The 26225-nt window shown below is 49.1% G+C and overlaps 1 protein-coding gene across 2 annotated transcripts in view; it reads right to left on the reverse strand.

Annotated features, from left to right (window-relative positions):
- TYMS (thymidylate synthetase) overlaps positions 1-25678 on the reverse strand; it is a 33095-nt gene extending 7417 nt beyond the window's left edge. The window contains exons 1-5 of one of the 2 annotated variants that reach the window (XM_029591096.1): positions 25367-25661; positions 21746-21819; positions 20414-20588; positions 5011-5112; positions 786-961 (exon numbers count right to left, since the gene is read on the reverse strand). In XM_029591096.1, coding sequence (XP_029446956.1) covers positions 786-961; positions 5011-5112; positions 20414-20588; positions 21746-21819; positions 25367-25571 — 732 coding nt within the window. In that variant the 5' untranslated portion in view covers positions 25572-25661. Of the gene's footprint in view, positions 1-785; positions 962-5010; positions 5113-20413; positions 20589-21745; positions 21820-25356 lie in introns of both variants that reach the window. The other variant, XM_029591097.1, reaches the window with a different exon arrangement.
- Between the last annotated feature and the right edge of the window lie 547 nt (positions 25679-26225).

Here is a 26225-nt window from a genome sequence, read left to right on the forward strand (position 1 = left end):
ATGTATTTTTCAAGATTGCCAGATAAGTTCCAACTTATCTGGGGATGTGGTGCTTTTTGAGACTTATCTGAGTGGTGCAAATCTCCTATATTCACATGTATTTGTGCTTCTAAATTTTAATAATTTATGGGAGGAGATTTCACACATGTATTTTCGTGTAGAGTAAGTAAAGTATCTTTTATACATGTAAGGCCTCAAAATCTGTAACAAGCGCAAGTGAAGGAACTTATCAATCCACCAGTTTGCCCAGTATCTCTAAGTCATCAAGACCCTCCTTGTTCTTCAGCCTAAACTCCTCCCACTTTACCCAGAGCCTTCACCCAGTCAGCATTTGGCAATGAGGACTTTTATTCTCATATCAGATACTGACCAGGCGTAAACATATGCAAGTAAGACTTACACGCGTCACTCTGGCAGACTAATGTATGTGTGAAAATGTTGGCCCCCCTTTTTTAGATGCGTATTTTTGTTCATGAATCCCTCACTTAATGCACGAATGGTAGATTATACAATAGCATGTACTTGCATACATGTTATTTTAGATGCGTAAATCCTAGTTTTAAATTTGCAACCTTTTGAAAATTCATCTCAAAATGTTTCAGTAGAGTTATTAGCTGTTTTTTTTCGTTTAATAATCATTGCCCTTCACTTTAATCTCATACCATGTGCCCACCAACAAAATAAATGGATCTCTTATATCACTTTGCATTATACCCTAAAGCTGGATGCCTCATTCTGGTTTAAAAAAGGTAAAAAATAAATCAGAGCTTGCAAACTGCTCGTACCTTCAATCCCGTCACATGTGCAATCATGTACGTGAGCAACGCGTAACTAGCGATGTTGAAAGGCACTCCTAATCCCATGTCGCCTGATCTCTGGTACAGCTGGCATGACAGTTCATCATTTATCACATAGAACTGGCACAGGGCATGGCATGGAGGCAAAGCCATTAAAGAAATATCTACATAACACAAAGCCAGAAAATGCTGTAATTAGAAATGTACAGTAAAAATACAAAAAAAAAGTACACAACTGACTATTTACCATCAAATTGCAGACATTCAACCAGATAGATTTGGGTTTTTTGAAGTGTCCAAAAGATATTACTTTCTGCATGTGCAAAAAGGCCTTTGTCAAAATATGATCTTCCAATTTCCACTCCGCTCTTCCAGGAGTCATGTTTCTAATCCAACTTGGCAGTCAAAGGTCAAAAATCCATAAAAGGGTCGCCAATCCCCCCCCCCCCCAACAGTTCATATTTTTTTGTATTCAATTTTAACTTATTTTACAAAAAAACTGGATAATACTGAAAAATTTTGATTTCAATTCCAAGATCACACTTGATCGATCAGAGCTCATAGGAACAACGATTTGTATATTGTCTGCATAGATATCGCCGCAACCCTCGTCCAGACCCCATCGACGGCCTCGGCTCCTGCTCCCAAACACGGCCACGTGATTGACACCCAGTGAGCCCCTCAGACTCGCGATCGGACCCTGCTGTGACGTCTACCTGCCGGCCCCCAGCGCCAAGATCTCCGCCTTGACCTGCATGATCGGGAGGCGCCCAGAACCACGTCAACCGGAGGCACCGTGCAACCAGCATAAAGACCGCGCCGGTGAGCCACGATCTCCCTCTTCGCCGTAACCCTCATCTGGACCCCACCAACGGCCTCGACTCAGACTTCATCCATTCCACCACCTACCCCTCGGCCAACCCCTCCCAATTCCTGGTCTACCTTCTTAAACCCTCCCCCCCCCTTACCATCCAGGCCCTCCCCTTCTTCATTACAACTCTCCAAATCCTGTTCCTTTCAGGAACAAAATGCATCTCCCGCCAGCAAAAACAACCACCCTTTCATACAGGAAACCTTACCACAAATGCCATGTCATTAACCACAATGCACTACACATCAGCAAGGAAGTTTAGATAGAGAAATGCTTTCTCTATCTTTCATAGAATTTCTTCTGATGATACAGATGGGCACAGTTAAGGAAAATTGGTTCTTACCTGCTAATTTTCGTTCCTGTAATACCACACATCAGTCCAGACTCCTGGGTTTTGACCCCTGCCAGCAGATAAGACAGAGAAAAAAAAAAGTTTCACTAATGCTGCATATTACCCAGTGTGCCACCTGCAGTCTCTCAGTTTTGTCCTGTACCCAAGTCAAGATGACTAAACAAACAGTAGTAACTAAGACTCCAAAACCCGCCTCAACGAGCAGGGGAAAAAAGGTGAAACCTCCAAGACGGAAAGTGGAAATGCTTTCCAACAGCAACCAAGGAGATCATCATTGAATCCCTCAACAACTCTCCATTATACCTGCAGAGAAGCAGGTGGAGCAGTTGGAGGGAGCGGTGGCATATGATGTCAGCCAGGCGACTGCTTTGATTGAGATAGTGGTTGGCTCATGTCTGTTTCCATCCACCATGAAAGGACTGCCCCCAAGACTGCACACAGCCCGATCCCTATCTTTGGGGCCCCAAAGAGGCCTTATTTTAGCACAATCTCCTATTATTATTATTCCAAAAATTGGAATGGGTGGGAAAGGCTCTTCTCCCACCCTTCGGCCTGTCCTCCAGCAACTTATGCTCTTTGGACTTTCTGAGCTGCTTTACCAGTTGCTCCAAGTTCTCTCCAAACAGTAATTTGCTCTTGAATGGAAGAGCTCCTAACTGTGACCTGGACCATACATCAGGCAACCAGTTTCTCAATCAAAACAACTGCCTGGCTGACACCGCTGGCATCTTAATCCTAGAATACGTTCTGATTAGGTCATATAGGGCCATCCTGCACATATGCCACCGCTGCCCCCAACTGCTCCACCTGCTTCGCTGCAGAAGCAGAGGTAAGTTCCTTCATGTTGGATCCAACGCAAAAAAGCTCTTTGCATAAAACTACTGCAAACTGCAGCACGTATGCCTAAAGCCAAAACTTAAAAAATTCTCTTGAGATGGGACTTCCAATTTCTGGTCCTGAACATCTTTCAGTGCAGCTGAGCCAGCTACAGCAATGGTAGTGGTCTTGGTCACTGCCGACACAGAAGCGTCCACCTTTGGAAGCATCAAAAGCTCGAACGTCTCTTCGGGCAACAGATATAATTTAGCCATAGCTTTACCAACCTTCAGGCTGGTCTCAGGAGTGTCCCACTCCCTGAACACCAATTTCCAAACCGATCTGTGGAAAGGAAAAGCCTTTGCCGGACCTCGCAAACTGACCATAATAGGGTTCTCTCCTTCCTGGTCGGACTCTTCCTGTGGAATCTTGATACTCAGCCCCTTAAGAACATGTGGAATCAAGGACCACCGTTCTTCTTTATGGAAAAGACATACCACCTTAGAGTCATTCCTTTTGTCCACCAGCACTTCCTCTGGACCATTATACAGCCCGGACACAGGGCTGGAGAGAGCAGGAATTAGGCCTGTTTTCTAAATTTCCCAAATAATTTTTATTTATTTAAGAAGGCTTTATGAGCTTTTTTGTTAGCAAATTCTTCAATTACAATTGAAATCTTTATTTATACATGTTAGAAATAGATATATTTAGCTTTTTTGTTTTTTTAATTTTGCCCAACAAAAGTAGGCATCTTGAACGTTGTAGGCCCTAGCCAAATGGCTATGCTGGCACCCCCTCTCTCCTGGAGTGCCCGGACAAGTCTGAAGCAGACCCTGCCATAGCAAAATCATCCTGTGAAGCCTCAAACTTCAGAGCCATCAGAGTCCTCCCTGGAATTATCCAGACAAGTGAACATTCCCAGAATCCTCCAGACACTAGCAAACCTCCTCTTCCTGGAGACAAGAATCACCCTTGGGATGATCCTGGGAACGAGACCTATCATCACCTACTTTCCTGGCCAAATAAGCCTTATGCAAAAGCAAGATGAAATCCGAAGAAAAGGTAGAGGAATCATCTGAATCCTCCCCCAGCTGGTCCTCTTCAGACTCAAGAGGCTCCCTGCCTCTCCCCAGAGATCTACACAACTGGTGATAAAGGAGGTGGGGTAATCTACTGCTTCTGCAGAAACCTCTGCTGCAGCTGCTACTTTTCACAAAATGGCCACCATTCCCACGCTAACAGGGAAAACATCCATAGCAGGCCCCGATGCCCTCGAAGCTGTCTTGGGAGCAGCCACTTGTAGCACCTACTCCCAAACTGCCTTCCCCTCCGGAGACGAATCGGGAACACAGGTCAGCTCTGGAGAGACGTGCTGCAACTCTCCACATGATCTGCAGCACTTGTCATATGCCATAACTCCCCCTCAGGCAGGAGCCACGCGCAGGCCCGACAGCCGCATGTTGCCAGAAGCTGCGCGGCATGCTTACCATCTGCTCCCCCAGATCCCTGAGTAGCACCAGCAAAGATACAACTGCCCGGACTAAAAGAGACCTGACCTCCTGCTCAGGAACTAACAATGCTTCTTGTTTATTTATTTATTTTACTTTAATAGCCGAGTACAGTAACAAGAGAAAAGAAAATTCAGGTACTTCCCTTAACACTGGCCAACCAGCTGATCTGATGCAGGGTTCAGCAGGTTCTATTGGGGGAGAGGGAACTGGACCACCAGCAGCTATCAGCCCCAGAGAAATGAAAAGTGAACCAACCCCACTCATACACTTCAAACCAGGAAGGATGACCCCACCAGGACGTAACAACTCCCTAAGAGGAATCCTAAAGAATATATATATTTTATATGCAGCATCAGTGAAACTTTCTCTCTGTCTCCATTTGCTAGCAGGGGAGGCAAAACCCAGGATTCTGATCTGATCTGGGTATGACCAGGAATTGGTTATTTCCACTTGTGAATGGGAAGCCTTCTGTGCCGCTGACAACTCGTCCTCAAAGCAAAGGACCCACATGCCACAAAATGGGTGAAAGTAATTTTGTGCAGCAAACTCCAGTCTGACGCAAGAACAGAATGAACCCCTCATACTTCCAGGGTAGAGTTTGCGGTGCGACATGCAGAATGCTAGCATAGTACCTTTGACTTCATGTTCTACTAATCTTTCTACCTTTGGGATTCCAGGCACACATGATGATCCTCCTGTCATTAGGATTGCTTCGGATCGTGTCAATCACTCCCTGTAGCTGGTCAACTCCCTGGTCTGAATAGTCTGAAGAATGGCACACAAACACAAAGCAAAATAAAACCAGAAAGAAAAAAAAAATCAGCAAGATGACAATGAACAACAAGTTCAAGTCTACAGGGTATGGCGAGATTCACTGTTTTTATCTACTTCTGAGACCTTTATCACCGCAATGAGGGAGTTTTACAGCTTAACATGAAATCCTTCCTCCTGTGCAGGGGCCAGGGGAAAAAAAGAAATCAATTTCTTTCTTGATCTGACCTCCTCTATGCAATAGACACAGACTTCAGTTGCCTGCAGCAGCTCAAAGGAAAATTAGTTCTTACCTGATAATTTTCGTTCCTGTAGTATCATGGATCAGTCCAGACCATGGTTTAAGCCCCCGTTCCAGCAAGTGGAGACAGACCAAAGTTCTAAGGGTAGCCCATATAAGGACGGAACCCACCCTGGAACCCTCAGTATAGCCACTGTCAAAGCAGAAAGTACAAGATCAAGCAAGTAACAGGATAACTAGTAATTTAATTTAAACCAACAAAATAACAGAAACAGTTGAATGAGCTGTGTAACTAAACGCTCTTGTATATCTACCCCTGATCATCGTAACTATGCTTCCGGTGCCTATCAGTAAATTCCAGGAAGATGATGCAGGGATCAAAAAAGAAAATCCTATAAGAAGGAAAAATTCCAAAAATGACAGGAAGAAAATTCGAGGGGACAGAAGAAGAATGGGCGGGCGTCTGGACTGATCCGTGGTACTACAGGAACGAAAATTATCAGGTAAGAACTAATTTTCCTTTCCCTGTACGTACCCGGATCAATCCAGACCATGGGATGTGCCAAAGCTTCCCTACAAAGGGTGGGACCCAGACAGTCCCGCTCGAAGCACTTGCCGACCAAAGGAACCAAAAACTGGAGCCTGAGCCTCGAGACGGTAGTGACGAGCAAAGGTATGAAGGGATTTCCATGTAGCCGCCCTACATATATCTTGCGGCGACACCGAATGAGACTCCGCCCAACAAGTCGCTTGAGAACGTAAAGAATAAGTTTTTAGGCCCTCAGGAACTGCTCGGCCCTTGCAAATGTAGGCCGAAGAAATCGCCTCCTTCAACCAGCGAGCGATCGTAGCCTTAGAAGCTTGCTTCCCCCTGTTGGGTCCACTCCACAGGACAAAAAGATGATTGGAAACCCGAAAATCATTAGTGACTTCAAGATAATGCAATAAGATTCGTTTGACATCGAGACGACGAAGATCACTATTACCAGACGCCGAGATATCCTCTGGCGAAAAAGAAGGAAGTTCCACGGACTGGTTAACATGAAAAGACGAGACAACCTTAGGTAAGAAAGAAGGGACGGTCTTGAGAGAGATGCCAGAGTCCGAGAAACGCAAGAAAGGGTCTCTACAGGAAAGAGCTTGAAGCTCAGATACCCTCCTGGCGGAGCAAATAGCGATCAAGAAGACAGTCTTGGGAGTCAAGTCTTTGAGAGTGGCTCAGAGAGGCTCAAATGGAGCCTAACAAAGAGCTCGAAGAACCAAGTTTAAACTCCACGAGAGACAGGCGGATTCAAGTGCTTAGCGCCCCTGAGAAAACGAACAACATCCGGATGAGAGGAGACTGCCCGACCTTAGATGGTGCCCAGGAGGGAACCAAGAGCCGAAACCTGAACTCGAAGGGAGCTAACCGACAGACCCTTGGAGAGACTACGCTGAAGAAAAGTGAGAATCACCGCAACCGAAGGCGAACATGCTGAAACACCCAACTCCTCGCAGACGTTTTCAAAAACCTTCCAGACTCTTACGTAGGTAAGCGATGTTGACTGTTTGCGAGCACTGAGGAGTGTGGCAATAACTTCATCCCTATATCCTCTGCTTCTCAAATGTCTCCATTCAAAAGCCATGCCGCTGGACAGAAGCAATCCGCCTGATCGAAAAATACGGGACCCTGCCGCAGAAGATGGGACAGATGACAGAGACGAAGAGGTCCGTCCACAGTGAGATTCACCAGATCCGCGAACCATGGCCGTCGGGGCCAATCGGGGGCCACGAGAATGACTGGTCCGCGATGAAGTTCTATCCTCAGTAGAACCTTCCCCACTAGTGGCCATGGTGGGAACACGTAGAGAAGTACGTCGGAAGGCCAGGGAAGGGCCAGCGCATCCACCCCTTCTGAACAATGCTCCCTCCACCGGCTGAAGAACCGGGAAGCCTTGGCATTGGAAAGCGTCATCATGAGGTCCAGGTGAGGGGGACCCCACCTGTGCACGATTAGGTCCATTGCCTCATCTGACAACTCCCACTCGCCGGGGTCGAGATGTTGTCGACTGAGAAAGTCGGCTTGAATATTCTCCTTGCCCGCTATGTAGGAGGCCGCAAGGCAATCCAAGAGCCTCTCTGCCCAGAAAAAAAGCTTGCTGGCCTCTAGCGCCATTAGACAACTTAGAGTCCCGTCCCCCTGTCGATTTATGTAAGCCACCGTGGTGGAATTGTCTGATAGAACCCGGACCGCTTTGTGTTGAATCAGAGGAAGAAAGAATTTGAGAGCCAGGCGAACCGCTCGGGCTTCTAAACGATTGATGTGCCACTGAGACTGGGAGAGGGACCAGAAACCTTGAGTCATTTGAGATTGGCAGACATCCCCCCAACCAGAGAGGCTGGCATCTGTCGTCACAATGACCCAAGAGGGAGTCAGAAGAGGCATTCCCTTGAGAAGTTGTGCCGGGGAGAATCACCATTGTATACTGGCAATGGTAGAGTCAGAGAGAGGGAGAATCTCTTGGTACAGTTTGGACATCGGTTTCCAATGGGATAACAATGCTTTCTGTAAAGGACGCATGTGAGCAAATGCCCAGGGGAAGAGATCGATCGTGGAAGCCATGGTCCCTAAAACTTGCAGGTAATCCCACGCCGTGGGAAGTGGTAGAGAGATGAAAGTGTTCAACTGATTGATCAGGTTGAGAGTCCGAAAGAAAAACTTTCCCGACCCGAGTACTGAAGACAGCTCCCAGGAATTCCAGCTCTTGTGATGGCTGAAGATTGCTTTTGGAGTAGTTGATTATCCAGCCGAGGGATGTGAGTAGGGCTAAAACTCTGTTTATCGCGAACAAGCAGAGGGCAGCGATTGGGATGTAAAGATAAGCCTCTGTCAGATCGAGGGAAGCGAGGAACTCGCCGGTACAGACCACCGCAATCACTGCACGCAGGGTTTCCATCTTGAAACGGGGAACCTTGAGGGCCCGATTGACCCTTTTGAGATCCAGGATGGGGCAAAAAGAATCATCCTTTTTGGGAACAATGAAGTAAATTGAATACTGGCCAGCGCCCTGTTCTTGCAGCGGTACCGGAAGGATTGCCCCCAACTCCTGAAGTCTCAAGAGGGTGTGACAGACCGCAGGCCGCTTGGAACGGCCGCAAGGGGACACGACATAGATCCGGTAGGTCCCTGGAAAACTAACGTGTAGCCGTGTTCTATCACCTCGAGGACCCAGAGATCAGAAGTGATTTTGGCCCACTCCTCGAGAAACAGAGAAAGACGCCCACCTAAGTTTCGTTCGGAGGAATGGACCGGCTGAATCTCATTGGGGAGCTGACTTAGTGGTCGTGTGTTGCTGATGGCCATCCCAGAAACATCGACGGCCGCAAAAGGAATGGGACCAAGACTGGGACCTGGACACCCCCCCCCCCCCCCCCCCGAGGAAGGAGCCACGAGACCTGTTGCTGTAACTGCGGTTCCCCCTGAAACGAGTGCGAGTCGGGAAGAAAGACTTCGACTGTTTGGGACGGTCCTCTGGTAGCTTGTGGACCTTGTTCTCACCCAAGGATTTGATAAGCTGCTCTGGGTCCTCACCAAAAAGCAACTTGCCCTTGAAAGGAAGAGTGCCCAATTGAGCTTTCGAAGAAGCATCAGCTGACCAATTACGTAGCCAGAGAAGACGTCTGGCCGAGACTGCAGAAACCATAGCCTTCGCCTGGACACGAAGCAAGTCATAGAGGGCATCCGCACCATAGGCTATAGCGTCCTCCAAACGCTCAGCCTGCTCTGCCTCTGCAGACGGGAGGGTCCTGGGTGCTGAGTAACTGTTGCATCCACCTAAGGCTTGCCCGCTGCATATAGTCACCCGGACTCAGAGCGCTAAAATCTCAAAAATGCGTTTCAAATAAAATTCAAGCTTACGGTCTTGCACATCCCGTAATGCAGTAGCACCCACCACAGGGATGGTGGTACGTTTCGTCACTGCTGTGACAGAAGAATCTAATTTAGGAATCTTTAACATGTCCAGACAGTCCTCAGGTAGCGGGTATAGCTTATCCATAGCCCTACCAACTCAAAGCCCCACCTCTGGGGACTCCCATTCCCTGAGGAGAAGCAGGCGGTGCATTGGATGAAATGGGAAAGTATGCGGTAATGCCCTGAGTCCCGCCAGGACCGGGTCCGCATTTGGTGTCATCGCTGCCGCCACAGAATCATCTGGTGGGGCATCAATTCCCAATTCTTGGAGAACGAAAGGAATAAGGGGCCCCAGTTCCTCCCGCTGAAATAAGCGCAGGACATGGGGGTCGTCACCCTCCAGCGGTGGGGGCTTGGGCCATGGTATCATTATCCCCTACATCAAACGGGTCTAAGGGAGGTTGGGGGGGGGGTCTGCCGGGGAGGGGGGGCACCCTGGACCACACGAACCCTAACCGGGCCCGGAACCACATCAGGTGACGGCACAGGCAAAGGAGGGTCTACCTCCCTCTGTAAGCTGGCCAAGTAAGATTCATGCAATAAAAGGACAAATTCTGATGAAAAACTGGTCCGGGCCGAATTTTTTCTGGGGGGAGGGGGGGTCCGAGCCCCCCCCCCCCCCCGAGAGCGAACCGGGCTCAAATCGGGGGGGGGGGGGGGGGGGAGGGAAAAAAAAATAGGGTCCCCAGCCCCCGGAGAAGCAGGAAGTGTTTCATCAGAAACCCCCAAAATGGCTGACGCTGACGTGCGTTCCCGAGACGGGAACGGCTTAGAAACACTATGGGGAGCCCTTCCCAGAGGACTAAAAGCTGGCGGTTCAAAAGAGGAGCCTTCACCCCCCGAAACACACCTGGAGCATATCCCTTCACGGGAGAGTCGGGAGGCCGACTCTCCACAAGCTAAACAAAAAGGTGGCCGCGGCATTGAGCAGGAAAGCAGCTGTAAAGCTAATTGAAAACAGCTGAGCAGGGAGCCCCTGAGGAGATGGGCGGGAGATTGAACCCCGCTCCCTCCTCACAAAATCAAACTGCTGCCTTTTTTAAATTTTTTTTTTAAACAAAGACAAGTAAAAAATATATTCTGTGAAAGCTTGGGAAAACAAAAAACAGTTTATTCACATAAATAATTCATTGCATTCACAGAGGCAGGGGTATAATCCTCCCTGAAGCTCCACTGAGGTATGGGCATCTCGGGACACGGCAGCAGATACAAAACGTGGGGAGAGGGACTGGCACCACCAGTATCACCCACACTAGGTCACTGAGAAGGGAACCTAGGCTGACAAATCAAGGGGCAAAGCCCCCCTAGGAACCCCAAGAGCGAGGGAGACAGAACTGTCTGCCCTGACACAGTCAGAGAAAAAAAAATCTCTTTTTTTTTTATATTTAAAAATTAAGTAGTAAATTAAAAGAGTACTTTTGCATGAGCTTGCCCCAGAGAAAGAAGAGGAAAGAAAACACAGGGGGCAAGCTAAACAGGGAACCAAAGGGTGAGCTGTTCCACCTGCTGGAGACAGACAAATACTGAGGGTTCCAGGGTGGGTTCCGTCCTTATATGGACTGCCCTTAGAACTTTGGTCTGTCTCCACCTGCTGGAACGGGGCTTAACCCATGGTCTGGACTGATCCGGGTCCGTACAGGGAAGAGTAGGTTTGCAGGACAGTTTCTAACAACTTAGGGCACATCTGTATATGTGCATATTCAATTTAAATTATATTTTACTTTATAAAAGTACACTAGTTTTTCAGCTTCTCTAGTGTCTGAATAATTTGTTGTGTTTGCTTGGAGGAAGGGATCTCCATGATCAGTGCAAAGAAGGGAGGAGCCCCTGTCACACACTGCCCTGTCAGCGCTGATCTTCTCACACACACACAGTGTCCCAAAATCACTCTGTCCATCCCAAACCCTTCCTTCCTCTCCCCTCAAAGTTGATACCCCATTCACCTCTCTCACACTCCCTTGCCAATGTCCCCTCTTCAAATACTATCTCAAATCATCTGGCCCCCCAGCCCCTTTGCTAAACCTCTCTTCTCAAGGTTCCCAACTGGCCTCCACTGCACTGGCCAGCAGTATGAGTGGTGGCACCACGGGATCACAACCTCCTTAAGACACCAGGAGAGAATCATGCAAGACATTGTAGTGCTGTATGATTCAAAATGCAAGGCCAACTGGTAGAGGAGGATATGGCCCAAGGTGCCACCCTTCTCCTATTGCTGGCTGGCTTAATAGGTGGGAAGGAGGCAGGATTAGAGGAGAAAGAGAAAAGGGAGAAAATTCCCCATTATGGTTTCAGCTGCACAACCATCACTGTTCTGTCCCAGTTTCTAGCAGTTCCAAAGGGTTACCAAATTCCATGGCAAAGATCAGATTTTGTGACTGTTGCAGTGTAGTAGGGCTCTAGTAGTAAATAATAAATGTACACCAAGGAGCCCTTGCACTGTACCTCAGGAGTTTTCTGAAAAACTGAGAATTGAAGAGACTGGGGTTCACCTTCAGTTTTCAATAGAATCTCCCACTTTCTAATCACCATTTCCCTCCCAGTTCTCTTGAGAACAACTTACTATATCCTGTAAATCTAGGTAAGATAACGTGTTGCATTTATAAGATTAAGTTACATTTTCTTTTGAATTTCTATTTTTGTACTGCTGTCTACTGCTACAGCCTGTAAATTTTTTTTTTTTTAACAAGTTATGTCATTATAAACTACACAGCCTAGTTACTAAGACTAAAGGAAAATTGGTTCTTACCTGCTAATGTTTGTTCCTTTGTATCACAGATCAGTTCAGACTCCTGGGTTTTGCCTTCCTGCCAGCAGATGGCAATAGTGAAACTTTATCTAACAATCAGGCCGATACAGTAAGGATGCGGTAGAAAGAGTGCGGCAGTGCTGGGCGCACCCGCGTTTGCAGCACACACAGTTCGGATCACATACCGCTCGATACAGTATTTAAATAGCATGCAAATGCAAGCCGTATCTAAAGCGCGTCCAAGAAGCGTCCATGAAGCGCAATCCGTTTTACTGTATAGGCGCTATACAGCGCCTACACAGTATCCTGGGTGCGCTGGAACCTGTCATTTCAAATGACGTTTGAAATGACAGGTACCAGGAAGTGGATGGCTCTCCTACAGACCCCGCTGTCTTTAGCGCCCGGCGCCAGCAAGCCCCAGCAGCCGGCGATCGGAGGCAGGGAGCACAACAAAGCACCCTCCTTCGGACGGGCAAGAGAGACGAAATTTCACAGTCCCAAACCAAACCAACCCAATCGTCAGGCAAGCCCCAGCAGAGTGAGACGAAATTTCACAGTCCCAAACCAAACCAACCCAATCCCCAGCAGAGAGAGACGAAATTTCACAGTCCCAAACCAAGCCCCAGCAGAGAGAGACGAAATTTCACAGTCCTGTGACCCGAGCGCCCGGCTGGACGTCGGAGGTCACGGCGTGCGCGTATTCACCTTCGCCGGCGGGGCTGCTGGAAGCCGCCTCGCATGGGGAGCGCCCAATCCGCTGAAGCTGCTCTCTCTCGCTGCCCTTCTACTGCTGCTGCTGGGGGCTTGCGTGGCCGCGGCCAGGGCAGATGAGCGGGGGCTGGGGGAAAAGTTTGCCCGGGACTGTGAAATTTCGTCTCTCTCTGCTAGGGCTTGCCTGATGCTTGGATTGGGTTGGTTTGGTTTGGGACTGTGAAATTTCGTCTCTCTCTGCTGGGGATTGGTTTGGTTTGGGACTGTGAAATTTCATCTCTCTCTGCTGGGGCTTGGATTGGGTTGGTTTGGTTTGGGACTGTGAAATTTCGTCTCTCTCTGCTGGGGCTTGCCTGACGCTTGGCTTGGGTTGGTTTGGGACTGGGAGGCTAAGTTCACCACACTAATGCCAAGGTCAGGGTAGGCGGTAAATTAGCAGGTAAAAGACGCGGCAAGATAGCAGGTTAAAAAGGAGATAGTCGGGGCGCACGTTATGTATGGGAGGGAATAGCTAATCGGATCGTTTACATACATATACATGCCGCGGGCGGAAAGGGATACGCGTAGAGTAAAAGAAGCGGTAAGGATCGGTAAAAACAGATAGTGAATCGCGGGTTAGACTTAAGCGACCAAATTGTGAGTACACAGCGGGTTAGAAACGAGGTAATTGCGGCCGTGCTTTACTGTATCGGCCTGAATGTGTGCCACCTGCAATCCCTCAGTATTGACCTGTACCCAAGCCAAGATGACAGCCACAACCATAATTTCTAAGCAAACTCCCTCCCTTCCAATGAGCCAGAAGAAAGTGAAGTTGCCCAAAAAGACAATGGAAAACTCTTTTCCCAAATTTATCGTAAGCGATCAGCATTGAAAACCTCTAACAACTCCATACTATATACAAAGCAATAATACAAGCAGCGGACTCTCCCCCCCAGAAAATGGGTGGATCTCTGGACTGATCTGTGGTACTACAGCAACGAAAATGAGCATGTAAGAATCATATTTTCCTTCACCTGTACGTATCCAGATTGTTAGGATTCTGAGGTATCAGATGGTGTGTGAACCCTGGGCTGAAGTGAGAGATGTCACCGCCCACGGGGAGGAGCCCCATGAGCCTCACTGTTGGGAGGCTAGGTCTCAGCCAAGGAAGGCACAGGATAATTTGAGTCTTTTATTAAAGAGATAGAAGCACTACCCGTGGAGCGGGAGGTACCAGAGAGAGATGGTCACACAGACCCAGAGACACAGAGTCAGTGGGATAGGTAGTGCCCTGAGGGAATACCTCCGTAGCGCTGGTAGTAGTCTGTGAAGCGGAAACACCGGAAAAGTCTCTTGTAGAGATGGTAGTGGCCCGCGAAGCAGGGTACACTGAAGAGGACTTGACAGAGATGGTAGTGGCCCACGGGGCACACCAATGATATCCTCTGTGGAGATGGTAAAGTCCGCAGAGTTGGATATGTAGATGAAGTCCTCAGAAGAGGTGAGAGCGACCCGCAGAGTGAGGAGCACAGTCGAGGCCCAAGGTAGAAGTGGTAATGGCCCGCAGCGCAGGGTACACTGGTGAGGGTCCTCGGTCGGTTTAGTAGCAGTCCGCAAGATGGGGAGAGTCTGTGAGGTCCTTGATAGCGTAGTAGAGCAGGCACTACTGACAGAGTTCTCTGTAGCGATGGTAATAGCCCGCAGTGCGGGGTACACCCAATAGGCAATTGGTAGGTAGGAAGTGATCCGCAAGGCAAAGTACTCACAAGAGAGCAAGTTGGTTCCAGGAAGCTCCGGGGAGCGGAGCAGACAGCGTTCCAGGCATCAGGCCCTCCAAGGAGTGGATGGCCAGAACGAGAGAGAGGCACCCGAGGAGCGGGTACCTGAGACGTCCACATTGGAATTGGAATCTGGAACGCAGGGTCCTCAGGAAGAGAGGCGGAAACAGCAAGGATGAGACTCTTTGCCAAATCGTCTTTGGAGAGGGCCAGCATGTTTAAATATCCGCAGAACCCGATGTCATCTGGAAGGGATGCCCCCAAGGTTCCCGCCATGACGTGGATAAGACCAGGCTGTGTGCATGCTCGCTTAGAGCGCCTTGATGGCAAGATAGCGGACGGCGGCGTCCGTGCCAACCCAGGAGGCCTGGAAGTGATAGGCAGGTCATAGGTAGCTAGCAGAGGCTGCCAATCTACCCCATGGTGTCAGGGAAGTGAAGAAAGAGGTGAGCAGAAGTAGTCGCAGCCGTCTGCGACCGATGGGTGTAACACAGATCAGTCCAGACACCTGGAATGTACCTAAGTTCTCCTTAACTCAGGTGGGACCTAGGGAGTTCTGCTTATAGAACACTCTCACCAAAGCACATGGAAGTCAGAGCCCTGACATCCAAGAGATAATGCCTAGCAAAAATGTGCAACAACTTCTCAGTAACTGCCCAGCAAATTTCATGCGGAGACACCTGTTGTGACTCAACCCAGAAAGTCGCCTGAGAACAAGTTGAATGTGCCCATAAACCCCCCAGCAGTGGACTCGCTTTAGACATATGTCAACTCGATCACTTCCTTCATCCACCACACAATTGTAGCCTTAGACACCTTGCTTCCCTTCTTCGGACCACTCCACAGTACAAAGAGGTGATCCGATCTACAGAAATCCCAGCTAAGAGCCTAAGTTCCCCCACATGAGGCGTAGGGGAATCCAAATACAGAAAAGCTGGAAACTCCACTGTCTGTCTAAGATGGAACGCCAAGATTACCTCAGCAGAAAAGAAGGCACCATTCATAAAGATATCCCCCAAATCAGACATTTGTAGGAAGGGATCTTGACACAACAGCGTCTGGGCTCTGAAATTCTCTTGGTTCAACAAAAAGCCACTAAGAAAACCACTTTAAGAGTCAAGTCCTTAACCGTAGCTCTCTTTAGTGGTTGAAACCGAGCCTCACACAATCCTCTAAGGATTAGATTCATATTCCAAGATGGACAAATGTTCCGTACCTGAAGATGCAAGTTCTTAGCTCCCCGAAGGAACCACAGAACATCTGAATGTGCGGACAGAGGATACTCTTGCACCTTAACCCGAAGACAACCCAATGTTGCTACCTGGCCTCTCAGAGAGTTAAAGGCCAGTTCCTTGACCAGAACTTTTCTGAGGAAAAGCCAAAATATGCGACACCATAGCCTGAAAAGGCTGAGGTTGCACTCCAACAGCAAACCACAACTTGAAGAGCCTCCAAATTCACACATACATCAAGGATGTAGAACGTCCCCTAGCCTACAATAAGGTGGAAATAACTGCTTTGGAATATCCCCTCCATCTCAGTTGTGTCCTCTCAGAAGCAAAGCCGTGAGACAGAAGTGAGCTTCCTGAACCGAAAATATTGGGCCCTGGTGGAAAAAAAAGAGTTGATTGATGTCTGAACCTCATGGGCTCATCTATGGCAGTGTTGATCAGTTTTGGAAAGCATGGTCGATGTGGCCACTCTGGAGCTACCAGGATCATGTTTGCCTGGATGTTTCTCTATCCACCGTAATCCCTTGACCACCTGAAGTCCACGGCAGCATCAGAAAAGAAAATTATTCCTCACCTGCTAATTTTCGTTCCTGTAGTACCAAGGATCAGTCCAGACGGTGGGTTATGTCCCCCGTCCAGCAGATGGTCAGTCAAGAACTTCTGAGGGCGCTGCCATATAAGACAGCATGCCAAGCATCCCTCTTCAGTAACTAGACTATCAAAGCCATCAAAGAAGAAAAACGTGAGGAATCAAAATGACAAACATGTGTCAAGAACCATGAACTAGAATAAAACCAAAGGCAACCTGCCAAGAGAACTAGAAACTGCAGGCACAGGAAAAAATGACAGTACCTCGAGCAGGAGCAACCCCCAGTGTAAATCTGCACAAAACAGAGGGAGGGCGTCTGGACTGATCCTTGGTACTACAGGAACGAAAATTAGTAGGTGAGGAATAATTTTCTTTTCCCTGTATGTACCAGGATCAGTCCAGACGGTGGGATGTACCAAAGCTTCCCTACTGAGGGTGGGCCTTAGACCTGCTCGAATGACATTTTGACCAAAAGACCCGAAAGTCAGAGACTGTACGTCCAGGCGATAGTAACGTGCAAATGTATGTAGCGACTTCCAGGTGGCTGCTCTGCATATCTCCTGAGAGGAAACGGAGTGAGTCTCCGCCCAGGAGGTCACTTGAGAGCGAAGAGAGTGGGCCTTGACACCCACCGGCGGCGTCTGTCCTGCGCCGATGTACGCCGCTTCAATTGCTGCCTTCAATCAGCAGGCAAACGTCATCTTGGAAGCCTTAGACCCCTTCTTGGGCCCCGACCAGAGAACAAACAGGTGGTCCGAGAGCCGAAAGTCATTGGTGACCTCCAAGTACTTCATCAGACAACACTTGGCGTCTAGCTTGCGTAACTCCGAAGGGTTGCTCGCGGCAAAGGAAGGAAGCTCTACCGTCTGATTCAGATGGAAAGCAAAGACCACCTTGGAAAGGAACGAGGGAACCGTGGGAAAGGTGACACCCCCCCCCCCCCGAGTCCGTGAACCGTAGATAAGGTTCCCTGCAGGAGAGTGACTGGAGCTCGGAGACACGCCGGGCTGAACAAATGGCCACCAGAAACACTGTCTTGAGAGTCAGATCCTTGAGGGAGGCGGTACGTAACGGTTCGAAGGGCGGTCCCCCCAGGATACAAAGAACCAAGTTGAGCCTCCAAGGTGGACAAGGCGCTTGAAGTGGCGGTTTCAAGTGCTTTACTCCCAGAAGGAAACTAACAACGTCAGGGTGGCAAGAAAGCGGAATTTTCTCCTCTGGTCGGAGCAGAGCTCCCAGCGCCGCTACCTGTAACCTGAGAGAGTTATAGGCTAGGCCCGCATGTAGGAAAGAGAGAATCAGAGATACGGAAGCATGTCCAGGTAGCGTTGCATGTGTCGAACACCAGGATTCGAAGACCTTCCAGACCCGAACGTAGGCTACCGAAGTAGAAGTCTTGCGCGCCCGGAAGAGGGTCGAGATCACCGCCTCCGGATAACCACGGCACCTCAGTTTGCGCCTCTCAAAAGCCAAGCCGCAAGACAGAAGCTATCTGCCTGGTCGAAAAATATTGGACCCTGCCGAAGCAAGTGGGGCAGGTGACCGAGGCGTAGGGGTCCGTCCACCGCTAGACTGAGTAGATCCGTGAACCATGGTCTTCGGGGCCACTCCGGCGCAACCAGAATGACGGTGCTCTGATGATGCTCGATTCTTCATAGGACCTTTCCCACCAGTGGCCATGGTGGAAATGCGTAAAGGAGAATCTGGCGGGGCCATGGCAGCACTAGGGCATCTACGCCCTCCGCACCCCTTTCCCTTCTGCAGCTGAAGAATCGAGGAGCCTTTGCGTTGAGAGCTGTTGCCATGAGGTCTAAGTGGGGAGTCCCCCAATGTTGAATCAGGAGGCGCATCGCATCTTCGGAGAGCTCCCACTCTCCCGGATCTAGATGTTGCTGGCTTAAGAAGTCCGCTTGAATGTTGTCCAATCTTGTGATGTGTGATGCCGCCAGGCGCGAGCTAGATGGAGTTCCGACCACTGCATGAGTTTGTCCATTTCCAGCGAGACATGTCGACCTCTTGTACCCCCCTGGCGATTTATTTATTTATTTAACAACTTTTAATATACCGACGTTCGTATGGCACATCACGCCGGTTTACAGGTAACTCAAATATAGGAGGAAATTACAATGAACAGGGAGCATGGGATGGGAGCAGGCCAGAAAGAGGAGAGGGGAAGGGGAGACAGGAGAGGAGAGGGAAAAGATAGGTAGCATGAGATAGAAAAAAGCAACCGTTAAAGTAGATGGAACTTATTTACAGAGGTATGTATTTACAATAGAACTATAAATGTGGTGCCACAGTGTACATAAATATTTATGTACGCCACAGTGTACATAAATGTGACCACTGTGGCGTACATAAATCACAGTGTACACAGTGATTTATGTACGCCACAGTGGTCATGTTGACCGAGAGTATCCTGACCGCCCGATGGCGAACCAGAGGGAGGAAAGCTTTCAGCACTATACGGACCGCTCTGGTCTCCAGGTGGTTGATCGGCCACTGCGCTTGAGATGTCGTCCACTGCCCCTGCAGGGACCTCATCTGGCATACTGCACCCCATCCGGAGAGACTGGCATTGGTGGTGACTATTATCCAGTCCGGAACATCCAACGGCATACCCTGGGCCAAATGGGTGGGGTCCAACCACCAACGGAAGCTGGTTTCTGCCGAGCGTGGTAGCGGGAGGATGGCCTGGTAGTCCCGCGACATTGGTTTCCAGCGGGATAGCAATGCTCTCTGGAGTGGTCGCATGTGCGCGAATGCCCATGGTACGAGATCGATAGTGGACACCATGGAGCCCAGGACTTAGCGATAATCCCAGGCTATTGGCAAGGGGAGGCCAGAGAAGTTCAGGATTTGGTCCCGTAACACCTGGGCTCGGTCCGGCCGTAGAAAGACCTTGCCTTCCTCCGTGTTGAAACGCGCTCCCAAGAAATCCAATGATTGGGATGGAGTAAGCTTGCTCTTGGTATAGTTGACAACCCAGCCAAGTGACTGGAGCAGCCGCACCACTCTGTTGACCGTCTGGCACTCATGCACACCCCCAGGCACACCCACCGGCTCTCCCCCAGGCACTCATGCACACACACACAGACACACCCGGTCTCACCAAAAAACGTATTTTTTCTTCACTGCAGGGATGGGCTCAAGTTCCGCTGCGGCTTTACTCCGGCAGGCCTTCTTTTTGCGCCACCATGGGGATGGGCTCCCATGGTAGCCTCGGTCGGGGTCGGGTTTCCGCTTCGCCGCCACGGGCTGTGGCGGCCATGCTTAGTCGGCATCCGGTTTCCTCTTCGCCGCCACGGGCTGTGGGGGGCCATGCTTCGCCGGCATCCGGTTTCCTCTTCGCCGCCACGGGCTGTGGCGGCCATGCTTAGTCGGCATCCGGTTTCCTCTTCGCCGCCACGGGCTGTGGGGGGCCATGCTTCGTCCTCGTCTGAAACTGCTATTTCTTCCATCCCACCCCTGGGCTAGGCGATTCCTGCCTCACTGGCCAATCAAAGGCTTCCTCCCTTCTTCCTACTCCCACTGCTAGGTAGAAGAGAGGAGGTTTCCGATTGGCCTGCGCAGGGGCAGGCAGAATGAAGGAGGCTTCCCACTGGGCAATGGGGGTAGGAAGAAAAGAGGCTTCCAATTGGCCCGCGGGGGCTGGAAAAAAGGGAGAAGGGAAGTGCAACGGGCAGTGGGACACCGGTAGGCGCGACACACCGGTCGAGAAGCGCTGCTCTAGGATGTACATATTTAGGTCCCTAAATATCATGTGACTTTTGTTGCAAACTCTTCTCTCTTTTGGTAACCTCTCTCTGAACTGACCCCAACTTGTCTTATAACGGCCTCCGCAATTGGACAGAGTATTCTAGCTGAGGTCTTGCCAATCCCCTTACAGTAGTGTTATCACCACATTTTTCTGTTGGTCATGCCTCTCCGTATGCACCCTAGCATTCCTCTGCTTCTGGCCAACGCATTACCACACTTTTCTGCTACCGTCAGATCAGACACCAGCACTCGGGGCACAACAGCTTCCATCCCCAAAAATGCGTGACCCAAGATTTCCCCTTCCTCACCTGTGTGCATATCTTTGTACTCGGCTCCAAAGTGCCGCCACTGGAAACCATAAACCGGTCCCAAGTCCCCCTCTTCTCTGGAGGTGAAGCCCTGTTTATCCAAGAACTCTCGAGATCCATTGGCATCCCAAATTTTTACCCCCTTTTCAGAAAGCTCCTTAGCGTTTGTAGAACCCTAATGCAAATTATAGAAAAAAAAAACCCAAACCTACAAATAAAACAGTTCAAAAGGCACCAAATTCATATTCAAAGTAAGTTAGAACACAGAACTGCACTAGAAAAAATCCAAAAGGATGAATGCGACGTGGAAGGATTCTAGATATGCTCAGGACATCAGACAATCACAGGAACTCCACTAAGCTTGGAAATCAACATCTAGCTCTGAAAATGATTGATTTACTGAATCCAGCCTGCTAGAGCAAGCAGGAATGTCGAAGATGGCAGCGAAACCATAGTGTTAAATGCTGAAAATACTACGGATTTATACAATACCTTACATTAGAAAAAGATATTTCTAAGTGTTTTATAATTTCAGTAATTCAAAAACATACTTGAAAATCATGCTGCTCTACTGGGTCCGCATAACAACAGCCGCGGTTGGGGGAGCAGCATCGGGGCATGAAAACTTAACATTGAAAAAGTATTGTTTTTCACCTATAGTGAACACTTGTAAATGAAGGTGCAGAGAGTTAAAGTGGTTTGGGACTACAATTCAGGGCTTTGTCCTTGTGAGACCACACTTATTCCTCTGGGAATTTCATATATACTTGTGTCTTCTTTCTCTACATTCAGATTCCCAGTCCACCAAGCAGTACGGTAGTTACTGTACCTAAAGAACTAGCTCATTTTTTTTCCTTTTGGCTCACCACTTTCCAGCTGCTTCTTTAGGTTTCCACCTCAAATGAAATCAGCCTCTATTGGGTTATCACGTAATGAGCCTTCCATTCATAACTACAGGAAATGGGGAGGATCCTTATTGTTGTATTCCCTCCTAGCTCAATGTACTGCTAGGGAGTCCTTAGCCAGGAGTAACAAATTATCAGTTTGCTTATACAATTTTACAAGTATTTTTTTTTTGTCCAGGTATTTGATTTCATGCTGTTTCTGGAAGGGAATATAAACATACAGGGAAAAAAAATCTGTGAACACTTGTTGAAAAAGAACTGTTGAGCTTTGTCCATTTTTTAAATTTTGCACCTTTGAGGCAACAATATCTGAATTTCTAGGACGTTGAAATAACCATACTGAAAAAGGCAGTTTTAACAGCCTCAGGTTAAGTGATACTACTCTTGAGTTTGTCAATCAAATATCTCAGTCCAAAATCTGTTATACCTTGATAAACCACAACAGCTCCTCTAAAATGCCTTTCCAGAATACTCGTTTTGTCGTCAAGAGAGGAAACTGGTCTGCAAAATAGATTACCAGAAAATACAGTGCAATCATTTATGAACATTTGATATTGTGCCATTTCTCAACGTGGATTACAATAAATGTAAATGAACAGAGGCATTAAAACAGCTTACAATCAAATCAGAATTTGCAATTAACGTAGCAGTGGAAAACCCATTTGTGAATAGTTTCAAGAACCAGTTGTCCCTCGTCAGGCGTCCAGGAAGTTGCCTGAAAATGTGGGTCTTACAGGAAGGCCAGGCTGAAAACCATGCCTTAGCTCTTTTCCCCTCAACTCAAGAGAGCATGGCTCCAGGCACAGAAACGGGTAAAGATGGTAAGTGAGATGCTCACAACACAAATGATTTTTTTTTATCACTTTGTTTCGACCCGAGGAAAAGAGGGCATCTCCAAATGTAAGGTAATCAAATAAAAATATATTAGTTGATATTTTTTGTTTATTACTTCCAGGTATTTGACTGAACTAACACAAGCAGAAAACAATTACTGCCCTCGCTTGTAAATTTAGTAAGGAAACATTATGGGGCCGATGCAATAAGACGTGTGTATTGAGTGCTCATTTTACTAATGTGCACGCAGCCTCCTCCCCTTGGCGCCTGATGCAAAATTTAAACGAGGCTGCATAAAAAAAGGACGCGCTAGGCACCCACAACTGTAACAGGAGCTCAATACGAGTGTCTGTTTCAATCCCTTCTTCAGGCCGATTTTTTTTTTATTTTGTTGAAGTGTCTTATATTAAGTGCTCTTACTATGGGTGTTTAAATTGTACGGCCATAAGAAATAATTTTTTAAATCATGCCAATATAGTTTATTTTCCTCAACTTCAAGCAGTAAAGGGTCTCACCAATAATAAGTAGGACATGCTCATCAAAAAACAGAGGACCATATTTTTATTTCTCTAGAACCCTTGATTCCCCAATTGACTTCACGCCTTCTCTGGGGCTGGAGTTAAATTTAACATGTTAAAATGTATACAGGTGCACCCAAAGTGCTTTACTGTATCGGGGGGGGGGGGGGGGGGGGGGGGGTTTAATAACTAATAGCCTTATCCAGGGCCAGCGGAAGCATTAGGTGAGCTAGGCCTAGTGTGCTGACCATTAGGTGGCACCGCCACCACTCGTGAGCCAATGAGGCAGGGTGAGGCAGCCACTTCAGGCAGCAGAATTTTGAAGCAACAAAAAGTGCCCCTTCAAAATTCTATCCAGCCCACCTCCAAGACTCACAAAAACCCCTGGTGGTCCAGGAGCAATCTGCCACTCTCACAGTTGGCTGCCACTAACTAAAATGGCAGCTGTAGCCTTTAGTCTTTACCATGTGACAAGGGGCTACCGGTGCCATTGGCTAGCCCCTGTCACGTGGCAGGGGCAATGGATGGCCCACCTCAATTTTTAACAGGTCAATACAGTAAAGTGCGGCCGCGGTTGCCCTGTTTCTAACCCGCCTTTTACTCACAATTTGGCCGCGTTAGCCCAACCCGCGATCCACTATCCCCTTTAACCCATTCTTACCGCCTCTTTAAATCAACGGGTAACCCCTTCCGCCCGCGGCATGTATATGAGATGTAAACGATCGGATTAGCTATTCCCCCCCCCCATTCAGTAACGCGCGCCCTGACTATCGCCTTTTTAACCTGCAGTTTAGCCGCACGTTTAACCTGCTAACTTACCGCCTACCCTTGCCCCCTGCGTTAGAGGCAGGGGGCAAGGGTAGGCGGCAAACTTTCCCCCAGCCCTCGCTCACCTGCCCTGGCCGGTGAGCGAAAAAGGGGCAGCCCAGTCCTCTCTACCCTCCTCCCGAAGCAACGAAAGCGAAAAAGGAGAAAAGCGACATGTGAAGTGCAACTTACTTTCTTTTACCGCGGCTCCCCTGCCTCCCGAAGACAGCCGGCGGCCATGCCCTCCACAACCTCCAAATCGTTAAAATATAACCAAGCCGCCGCCCCCCCCATTCTGGTGTTCTTAAAATTGCACAGTCAAGCTGCCCCCTCTCTTCCCTTCCAGGGGCAGGGGGAGCCGTGGTGCGTCTCCGGAGGAGGGCTGCAAGAAAGTAAGTTACACTTCACATGTCGCTTTTCTCCTTTTTCGCTTTCGTTGCTTCGGGAGGAGGGTAGAGAGCACTGGCCATCCTGAGCGTAGGAGAACAGTCCACTTCCTGGTACCTGTCATTTCAAATGTCATTTGAAATGACAGGTACCAGCGCACCCAGGTTACTGTATAGGCGCTGAATAGCGCTCTATACAGTAAAATGGATTGCATGGGCTTAACCCTTCTCGGACGCTTCTTGGATGCGGCTTGCATTTGCATGCTATTTAAAATACAGTATCGAGCGGTAGGTGAGCCGGACTGTGCGTGCGGCCAACGCGGGTGCGCCCGGCACTAACGCAGCTCTTCCTACCGCTCCTTACTGTATTGGCCCGTAAAATGACACCAGCTAAAGGCTGGTGTCATTTTAGTTAGTGACATCAGACAGCCCAGAAGCAGCAGACTGCTCCCAGGCCCCCCTGCTGGAGCACCAGGGTTTTTGTGCGTCGGGAACAGGGTCATAAGGGTGGCGTTAATTTATTAAAAAAAAAAAAAAATTGAGGGGGGGGGGAGGGGAGCAGCAGCATGTGGTCCCCACCCCTAGAGGTAGGAGTCAGGGCTGTGACTAGGGACAGGGTAGAGTGTGGCACAAGGCAGAAGGTGCCTACAGCACCTAATTCCCTTGCACCAGCCCTGGCCTCATCTCTATGAAATGTAGATGGGGTGGGTGCTATCTGCTGTGCATGTGTTTGTGCATACGTTCTGGGCACGCTAATCTCCTTATCGCGTCGGGTGCTGGTCTTGCACATCCAAAACATGTGCCCAACCACACCTATACCCCCACACTAGGCTGAGCACACTTTATTGCACTGGCCCCATATATATGTCTTCAAGCTTAAGGCACCAAATTCTGAGGCCATGAGAGTTTATACTGTCTGCTCTCACTTCAGTTCGGCCTAAGCGGTCCCTGCTTATTTTTTTTTTATTATATTGCAATTCAGGACCCCCAACCTAATGCACATCAGACTGTCAAAGGTTCCTTTTCTATCGCTTATATGCATGAAAGGCAAAGAAAGAGGGGGGCACTCCTTCCCTTTCAGACCACCTCCCCCTCCACTAAAATTCACGTCCTACCGAGCGGAACGCAAGCCCGCCTACGGCATTTCAGGATAAGTGGTTAATGTGGCAGCGGCCCCCGGGGTCTCAATGATTTCTTCCCCCTGCCTACAAACAGCAGTCGCAACAAAGTGCGCATTCGTAAGTCTGGGAAAAAAAATTACGAAGTCGTTGCCAACCGAGTGAAAGCTCTCCCCTTTTTTTTAAATGCAGGCACTGCTAACCGGAGTGCACCGAAGCGGCATTACCGCCGCCATCAGAGCCCCCCCCCCCCCCCCCCATTATTCGCAGGAGTTTCGAAACGAAAACCCCCTCGCCTCCGAAAAGCGACGCCCGCCCCTAAAGCAGCCCCGCTTCGGCCGCGGGTGAGCAAAGCGGCAGCCCCTCTCGGCGCACCTTCGCTGACCTCGGAGGCTGTAGCGCGCCTGCAGGCCGAAGACGGAGAGGGTGCCGGTGCCCGTGCGGTCCTGCTTGGGGTGCCCGCGCTGCAGGATGTGCTCGATCTGCCGCAGGTACTGCAGCTCGTCGTGCGGCGGCGGCGGCGGCTGCTCGCTGCAAGGCCCCTCCTCGGGGGGGAGAGGGGACGGCTGCGCCGCGGCCCCTGACCACATGATTCCGGCACACAGGAGAGGAAGAGGACGGGACGGGACCGGCGGGGCAAAACCTGGCGCGTTTTTCTCCGGCTCCCAATCAGAACGAGGAGCCGCCGGGCTCAGGGCGGGAGACTGAGGAGGCGCCGCCTACCGCTGAACTCCACCCCCCGCTTCCCTTCCCTCTGCCCTCGAAATGCAAGGTTGCTCTGTTCTCAGCCTCTACTCGCTCTCTGTTCTTCTTTCTTCAAAGCCCCCCACCATTCCCAGTTCTCAAGCCCTGGTGAAGTACCTTTTCCTGGGCTAGTCAGATGAACATTTTAAGTAAAATAAACCGGCTATTTTGCTTTGCTGACTATTCAAAACATTAATACTATTGCCCAGTGAAGGATATTAACTTCTGGAGATGCTGCCCTCTTCCTCAGGGGTCTATAAACTCTCACAAAACAGCTTGGATCATGATAAATGTATACAAACCCATTCATTGTGCAGGACATTAAATTCTGCAGCGTCATTCACCAAGATAAGTCATTTGTACTTGCAGACATAACTGATGGAAAAGCAGTGTCAGGAGAACACTTTTTCAAGACTAAATGACTTAGAAATGATTACCATGTATGTGTGAAACAGGATCTATGTGTTACTTTTATTTGCATAAAAAATTACCCCAAAATA

Source organism: Rhinatrema bivittatum, chromosome 2, assembly GCF_901001135.1.
Source record: "Rhinatrema bivittatum chromosome 2, aRhiBiv1.1, whole genome shotgun sequence".
Taxonomy (NCBI): Eukaryota; Metazoa; Chordata; class Amphibia; order Gymnophiona; family Rhinatrematidae; genus Rhinatrema; species Rhinatrema bivittatum.